This window comes from Pan troglodytes, chromosome 13 (assembly GCF_028858775.2).
Source record: "Pan troglodytes isolate AG18354 chromosome 13, NHGRI_mPanTro3-v2.0_pri, whole genome shotgun sequence".
NCBI classification, from domain to species: Eukaryota; Metazoa; Chordata; class Mammalia; order Primates; family Hominidae; genus Pan; species Pan troglodytes.
Genome location: NC_072411.2, coordinates 73,526,263 through 73,535,143, shown reverse-complemented (window position 1 = coordinate 73,535,143; position 8,881 = coordinate 73,526,263). Strand labels below are relative to the sequence as shown.

General features: G+C 36.2%; 1 protein-coding gene across 7 annotated transcripts in view; it reads right to left on the bottom strand.

Annotated features, from left to right (window-relative positions):
* Positions 1–315: 315 nt before the first annotated feature.
* Positions 316–8,881, bottom strand: part of DCAF17 (DDB1 and CUL4 associated factor 17) — a 50,888-nt gene continuing 42,322 nt past the window's right edge. For 6 of the 7 annotated variants that reach the window (XM_063790565.1, XM_009443735.4, XM_515899.8 and 3 more), the window contains 4 exons: positions 8,435–8,525; positions 7,315–7,398; positions 5,192–5,347; positions 316–4,410 (listed from right to left, as the gene is read on the bottom strand). In XM_063790565.1, coding sequence (XP_063646635.1) covers positions 4,270–4,410; positions 5,192–5,347; positions 7,315–7,398; positions 8,435–8,525 — 472 coding nt within the window. In that variant the 3' untranslated portion in view covers positions 316–4,269. The remainder of the gene's footprint in view (positions 4,411–5,191; positions 5,348–7,314; positions 7,399–8,434; positions 8,526–8,881) is intronic. The other variant, XM_016950020.4, reaches the window with a different exon arrangement.

Sequence of the window (8,881 nt, the reverse complement as noted above, 5' to 3'; positions counted from 1 at the left end):
CCTGGGGAAGGAAGGAGGTCAAGTTGACAAGAGGGTTGCTAACCACAAGTAGAAACAATCTGAGTATCAACTAGAAATGATTACACACCCAGCATAAATACTAAGATAAAGAAGACTAACAACCACAAATGTTGGAGAATGTGTGGAGCAAGTGGAAGTCTCCCACATTGCTGCAAGCATGTAAAATCGTACAATCCTTTGGGGAAAAGGTCTGGCAGTTTCTTATTAAACTAAACATACACCTATCCAAGGACCCGAAAATTCCATCCCCAGATATTTACCCAAGAGAAATAAAGACATATGTTCACAAAAGAATTGTCTAAGAATGTTCATAGCAGCTTTATTCATAACAGTAAAAAACAAGCAGAAAGAGCCCAGTGTCCATCAACAGAAAGATAAAAAAACAAACTGTGATATATTCATACAAAAGAATACTCAGCAATAAAAAGAAATGAATCACTGACACATGCAACAACATGAATAAATCTCAAAAACATGCTAAGTGAAAGAAGCATTACATTCTGTATAATTTCACTTATATGAAGTTTAGAACAGGTAAATTTAACCTTTGATATAAAAGAATGAGAACAGTAATTATACCTGAGGGGTGGGGAGGGGATAGACTGGGAGAGGGATTTAGGAAACTTTCTGAAGATGATTGCAATGTTCTAAATTTTGGAAAGGGTTTGGGTTACACAGGTGTATATGTCTGCAAGAACTCAGTAAATTTATACTTAAGATTTGTGCATTTTATTGCAGGTAAATCTTAAATCAAAAAAATTTAAAAACTAAATAAATACTAAACTCTAGTTAATAATCTGCAGTTGAAGTACTAGGGGGAAGTATATCAGCAACTGCAATTTATTTTGAAATCCATCAAAAAGTACGCTGGATAGGAAAATAATAAAACAAGTAGAGTAAGATGTAGAATCCCCGTGGTCAGTATTTACTATAAAATTCTTTCAACTTTACTGTATGTTTGAACATTTTTCATAATAAAATGATGGGAAAAAGACCTCAGTAGGTCTTATCTTTCTATTGTATGTCCCTTGTTTGAAATAAATTATTCTTTCTGCAAGATACAGATTTGATAGCAACACAGGGACCAGAAATTAGCTCCCTGGGATTCTAAAAGATGGATGATATAAGTAAACATGGTAAGAAGGAGAAGAAAATATAAAAATTATTAATATGGAAGCCAAATAATATGAAAACTACTAATACTGATTATCACCACAAACAAAGGGAAAGTACCTTTTAATGACTGCTAACCATTGAATGAAGAACTACATTTTCTGTCAATTTATGTGTGACTTGTATCTTACCCAAATTTGTTCAAAATTTAGACACTGAATCATCAGTAAAAAACGATTATTAAGCACTTTCCTACATATCTAGTATTATAGTTGTTGGTATGCTAAATTGGGATAAAATAACATGCCTTGCCTTTTGAGAGCTTTGGAGGAAATTTGGCACAAGTTCATGCCGAACAAATCTGGTTATGTTTCCCACCTCTGCACTGACTAGTTGTGGGACCCTGGGCCAATTAACTTCTGTGAGCCTCACTTTCCTCATTTGTACAAAGGGGAAAGATAATGGCAGTTCATACTTCATGTGGTTATTCTGAATATTAAATGAGACAACCCATTTTACTTATACTGTATCACAGTGACTAGTAGATAGAAAGTGCTCAATAAATATATTATTTTAAAAAAGAACTGTAAGATACAAAACTTTCAATTGGTGGAAGAATGTGAAGTGTCTTAATTTGTCTAAACAGAGCAGTATCTCCTCACTAGGTAGCACAAATAGTAAATAGGATAAGATTTGTTTTGTTTTCTCCCAGAGTTGTGATAAATGTTGTAAAAAATTGAGGAACAATAAGCTTGCTGCATTGATGCTCTGAGAATACAGAAACTTAGATCCAGGAGTGCAATGTAGAATGCACCTCTTTTCAGCGTAACGTCTGTACCTGCTGATGGAAGCTACCCTGCTTCACCTGGGCTTGCATTAAACACTCAGAATTGTTACCCATAATGTTTTGTACCTGTCACTAGTACCTGTTAAGTAGGTGGGCATGTAGCTAGAGTCTCGAATTAAAATATCAGGTAAAGAGGGGGTTTAGGTAGGGCAGGAAGACATTAATGTCTGGCACGTGGCAGAATGAGCAGCTGTGTGACACTCTGGCGAGCTGGGAAGCATGCTTCATTGTCTCTCGCTATGTGTGGTATCCGAATTCCCCACATTCTTTGCTATCTTCTGTATCTTCTGGCATCTTTTTACCATCTATCTTTTTAACAACCATGCAGCCTACATTCCCACATACTGTTGCAACTGGCTGAAACTAAGCAGTAGCAGCTGCTCCTTTTAGTTGGGGCATAGCTCTCCTGTTTGTTACACTGCCCACAACTCCTTACTGTCTTTCACATGAGGTATATTTCCTGCCTGGCCTGGATGGCATTTGGACCCTGGTATAGTTAGATTTAGGCAGTGGTGACATACTGGGGGTTTCTTAGTGGTAAGTTATATCTAGACCAGAAGTATTCCACCCTCTACCCCCAGCAAAAAAGCAGCCAGGAATTCAGCTATTTCTCAAATGCCTTTCAGAATAGACGAGTTCCTTACTATCATTTCATAAAAGGAAGGTGATGACTTAAAGGAGAAGGAGAAACTCAATAATCACCTAAAAAAAAAATCTCTGACATGACTGAAGTCTTAAGACATCCTATTCTGAAACACTCTTGGAAATGGAGAATGAACATTCTACTTTTACACAGCATTGCAGCTGCTTTGAAACTCACACGACATTGGTTTCTTTCTTTAGTACTTTCACTGGCCTCTTACTGGTGTTGTTTTTCAAGATGTAAGTTTACTGAGTGGGACTATTTAGATACAGCTAGTGTCTAATTGAAAGTATGGGGCAATGTCTAGCACCAGGGCAGAACTGGGAAGAATTCACATCATTCTTAACATGGCATCAAGCCAAAACTGAAAAAAAAAATGGAAAGATTTTAATATAAATCATCCAAGCTAAAAATTCCATATTTTAACCTTAAACTTGAATCAGCAATGATTGTTGCTGCTGTTTCCTTCCCTTATTACCAGTTATTCTTTTGAGGTTACATCGGATAAATGTGCAGAACATGCGAAATGGAAGCAACTGAATTTCTCAAACAGGAAGCACAAAGAAACATTTTCTCCCTTTACTTGGGTTGCCTTTATTTAACATTCTAAAGAATGATTATTAAAAGTCAAGGATCATATTTAGATCTTTCCTAACAAAGAAGAAATAATGCTTGTTCCATAAGTAAGCCAAAAATTTTCTCTGGTTAATCAGGCAACTCCCAAGCTAGTAAGAACTTCTTCTGGGACACTTTATCCACTCTTCTACAGGAAACAGAACTACTGCAGGCAAGGGTACCTTTATCTTATTGCATAAGTATGCAAATATTGCCTAAACAAGATCAGAAAACTCACTAAATGAGTAGAATGGTGAGATGAGAACATCCTTAGATACATTAAGAGCTAAACAGGATGCAAATCAGAAAACAATTTCACTTAAGGTTTGCTTGGAATCTTTTACATTAGCCTATATAGAAACACAAATATTCAATGTGAACATCAAGCCAGGAGAACAAAACCAAGGAAGAAAAGATAATTTGGGAACTAGAACCAATTCCTGATACTATATACAAATATGAAACACATATAAATACATATATAAGATTTTTAAAAACTGTGGTGACACATTTTGGGCTCAAAATAATGTTCTCACATAACACATCTCATTTCTCATCCTTAAGCAAAGTTTGGTATAGAGGATATAAGATTTCTTTCTGCATGTTTACTTTTGTCTCTCCCTGTCTTTCCTAGCCTTAACAAACAAAATTCCATACCATCCTTTAAGAACTCATCAATGACCCACCCCATCAATGACTTACTCCTCAACAATTGGAATTAACCTGTCCTGTCCTGTCCTGTTTCTGTCCTGTCCTGTTCCCAGCATTTTATATTTGCATTACCACCTAGCTCAAAGCTGCAAAACACTAAACTTCTTGGAACAGTATTCTAAAAAACCTTTAAAAAAAATGAAGTCCTCACCATCTTTTACAGCAAGAGTTTCAAAAAGAAGTCATAGTCATCTGAAGTCAACACAAGACTTTTTTGGAAAATACTGGAGAATGTGCCATGCAGATAATAAAATGGATTGGACGCAGCTGCTGGGGTGTTTGGCTAAAAGTCTCTTAGGTTACAATTATCTCACTCTTTTTAACAGCTTCTGTTTATGGTTTCTTCTTCTTCCCCAGTGTCACATATCATCTGGTAAACATAGCAGCTGAAGACTCTGTTGGGTTTCTGCTCTATGTGTAGCACCAAGTCTCTGTCAAAGTAGACTTCATGGCTATATGTCTGTAACAAAACACAATCATATGGAGTCCTTTTCACACAGCCATATTCACTACTGTGTTACTAAAATGTCACAGTACCTATGCTAGGGATCTTCAAACATACACTTAGAAGAAAATAGTTGCTAGAAAGAGGTTTATTTTTCATTATTTGTGGATATGCAGATTATTAACAAAAAAGGCATTCTACAAAATATAGAGAATAAAAAGAACTCTGGACCCAGGAGTCTAAATACCCAGATTCTATTGCCAACGCTGCTATTGTCTATCTCACTGTGTGATCATTTATGAGTTGCCAAACTTCCCAGGTTCTCCACTGATAAAACAAGACCTGGATAAAATGATGTCTATTGTTCCTTACAACTTTGACATTCTATAATAGTTGAAATATCAGACAAATGTATACAAGAGTACCTGGGAATCCCGCATGCTTAGATATGGTCTCTATTAAATAATTGTGGGGATTACCATATTCTCTTATTTTAAAAAATTTTTCCAAATTTATAATTGAAAGAAAATCAAAGACTAGGGTAGGGAAAGAGACAACATGTCTCAGGAAAACACATGAAGTTTTATCTTTAAGGCCACTGGTAAGGATCCCCTAGTGCCCAGGGGAGGAAGGCTTAAGAAGTACTCTTTTGTCCTGTATATAGGACAATAACCTCTTTCACATGGTCATTGGCATAGGTGAGTCTGGACTGACATGAACACAATAACATCTGTTCTAATAAATGGCACCTATAAAGAAAAGGTTTACAACTTTGTATTCCACGGACTCTACTTACCACATCCCATGACTCCACTAGTGGAATGCTTTTAAGTAAAGTTCCATATTCATTACAGTGGAAATCCAGGTGAGCTTTTCCTTCAGCATCTATTTGAGTAACAGCTACCACAGAAAGCAAATCTAACTCATCTTCATAGTCCACAATTTTGAAAGTCTTTGGGATAGATAGATAAAATAGAGGGAAAGGGGCAAAATCCAGTTATTCAGGTAGGCTTATTTCTGCATTTATAGTTTAAGTATTCTATTACTTACAAAAATATGGGAGAAGAATGAATGAATGGGAAGAATAATAGGTAGAAATGTATCTGTTTATATGCCTAGTAAAACACCAGCTCCAAGATTTTCAAGAGTTAAGCAGTATCCTACAGATTTGATAAACAAAACCAAGTCTATGTAGATCTCAAAGTATAAATGAAATTCTCTACAGTGACAGCAAATCAGAGATTCTCTAAATTTAAAAGAGTATTCAACTGCTGCCTCTCACAAGTGTGTTTGCTGATTCCTGGACAGGACTAAACACATGAAGCTCGGTCCTGAAACCTAAAGACTGCTCACTGAGCTCTGAAATTTCTCACACCAGAAAAACACAGTCATTTCTAGAAGGACGGATAACCCATCATACACTATTTATGACTTTTTACCATCTTTTTAAAAAAATCCTTTTGGTTTTTTAAATAAAGCAAAAATGGCTGCTTATACTTGAGGGAGAATATTAGGAAATGAAATCCAACCCACAGAACAGGACTGGGACAAGAGGGTTAGCTATGGTAAAGAGAGAAAAATCCCAGAACTGTGTCTCAAGGAAGAAAACCTGAGACTCCAGAAACCTTGCACGGAAAGCAGATCAGTGCCCAAGCATCCAGGAATAGACCACAGGAAGGTACATCTTGGCTGAATGCCTGGCATCAACTTTAAAGACAGGCATAGCATGTTTCCCTCAATCACTATGCACTAATTCTTCACCTATGTTTGGTCAAACTGCTCTCTAATCCACTGACATTTTCTGCCTTTACCACCTTAAGACATAAAAATTTATATGGATTTATTACGTTTGATTATTAAAATGGACTTTTACGTTATTTCCTTTTTGCCTTCACCTTACCATGGTCAAACTTCAAAGGGTGACTTCTTGCCTTGGTGTCTGTGATTTTATAGATTTTAGTCACTATTTCTTCAAACTTTTCCTTTACAGGCTAAAATATTTTGTCTTTTAATCTCATGATACAGAGCATCTCCTGTTTTGCTACCACCTCTCCCCCCTTAATGAATTATGCTACCTTTTGGAAATTTTAGTACATCTTTCTGCAATACAGTTTTATATGCAGAGTATGTTGCTTTCTTCTTTGTTCTCAATAGGTTTGTATGGTCCAAAATAATACTTTTTTGTGTGTTTTTTTGAGAACAGCTACATACTGGGCCACCTCTAACCTATTTTAAAAGAAGTTCAAAAACTGTCCTTAGAAGGCCACTCTAATGTTTCTACCTAAAAATGGTCCTACAAATAATATAGTTAGATAGTCTAAATGGATTTAGAATTTACACAATGGTTTATATGTTTAAAGCATGATCACTATCAGTTGATTTCATAAATACTTCCAATGCCTTTTTAAAGGAAGGGGATAAAAATGTATTAGTTCAGTGACTCATAAAACCAACTTGAAGATAAGAGCTGAACTGATTTATCACGCCCTCACATCCTCTTCCTCTGGACTATGGACATTAACAAACATATTCAAGTCTAGCAAGTAAAAAATGAGGCAAAAACCATAAAGTCCTCAGGATATAACTCAAGAATTTTCCCTTAAGAGATTTCCCTAGAAAATATACACATCAACAAAACAAAACAATACAAAATAAAACAAAACAATAAGCTAATCGTGTTTTCAAATTATTTTGGTCCTATCAACTTTTCTGCAAATAAAACTTTAAGAATAATTACAATATGAAAAGAGAGGATGATGGGTTTGCACTGGTTGAAATAGCATGCGCAACCCCACCCAACTGGCCTGCCTGCAACCCCTCAACCCCAACCTCTACCCCAGGATATGGGGAAGTATTAATATGAAATTCACAATGCAAGGACACACTGGTTTGGTTTGTCATCTCTGGCCAAAGCAATACCTCTTGTTCTGGGTCATCATCCAGAAGGTTAAAACTTTTTTTTACCACCCGTCCAGAAGCTGTAACAGTGAGTACATTTTCATTCTATCATATGGAAAGAAATAAAAAGATATGACAAGTTCTATTACATGCAGTCAAAGGTAAAACTGTATTAACAAATTTGGTAAAACTTACCAACCCTTCTCCCACATCCACAATTCTTTCCTCAACTGAGAAAATTCTGAATCAGATTTCTGATCCTCCGTTTCATATTTTGAGACAGGGTCTCATTCTGTCGCCTAGGCTGGAGTGCCGTGGTGTGATCTTGCCTCACTGTAGTGGCACAATCTTGGCTCACTGCATCCTCTGCCTCCCAGGCTCAAGTGATCCTCCCAGCTCAGCCTCCCCAGTAGCTGGGGCTACAGGCATACACCACCATGCCTGGCTAATTTTCTACTTTTTGTAGAGACAGGTTTTACCATGTCACCCAGGGTGATCTCGAACTCCTGAACTCAAGCAATCTGTCTGCCTTGGCCTTCCAAAGTGCTGAGATTACAGGTGTGAGCCACCATGCCCGGCTCAAAAATACTTTATTAAAGTTTTTAATGGCTAAAATGCCAGAATGGGCAAAAAAAAAATTATTTAAAAGATTATAGATTAGCTGCCTCATTCACCTGACTTTTGCCTTAGTATATAGCACAGCAAATAAAAAGTGGATCTGTTTTTGAAATTGCTCTCCCCATAATTTTCTTTGTGGTCTTAATTTATACACTAAAAGAAAAGTACCATCTGGAGTTAAAGTATGGTATGTGATTTTTAAAGACTTATATATTACCCCAATTAAATTTAAGTTTGCACAATTAATTAGACCCAAAGGTTGATAATTCATCAATAAAAACTTAAAAGGAAACTCAGAAAAGAAGCGGAAATCAGCAAAAGACAAACTCAATATAGTCAACTTTCTTTAAATCTGAAATGTACATGGGGCTAAAACTGGCTACCCATGTAGACAAAATGTACAGACTTTTATAGGGCTGTGCTGTTGTTTTCTGCTACACTCAAAGGCAAATATATTAGCATATTATAGTCTTATATAGAAAGACAATGATATATAAAGGATTTTAAAGTACTCTTGACTTACTTTATTGTTCTCCCTGTTGGCCAAAATGACAAAATCTTCAGAGATCTGATGCTGAGAACTATTATTTTCTATTTCAGTTAGCTTCAAAACTCTGAGAAGGGAAAAAGGATTCTGAGAACCTAAGACTTCAAAACACCATCAAAGTGCCAAAGTTTAAGTACTGAAATAAAACTCAACAAATAAAAATTATAGTAACACTGAGGTAGTTCTCTTGATTAGTCTGCAATACTAATAAGTGATCACTAAATGTCCATGAACTCCTTCAAATTCGGAGATTCTGTTAAACAGAAAAACGTGGGAACTGTGACAACAGGTGCCACTGAAGTAGGTAATGATCAGCTTGGCCAGGCCTAAGCTATTTTCCAAACTGGCTTAATGAAAGTTACTCTGAAGAACCTTACCTCTGCTATGCTGTAACAGGTCTCTAACATTTCAGCTCTAACAATT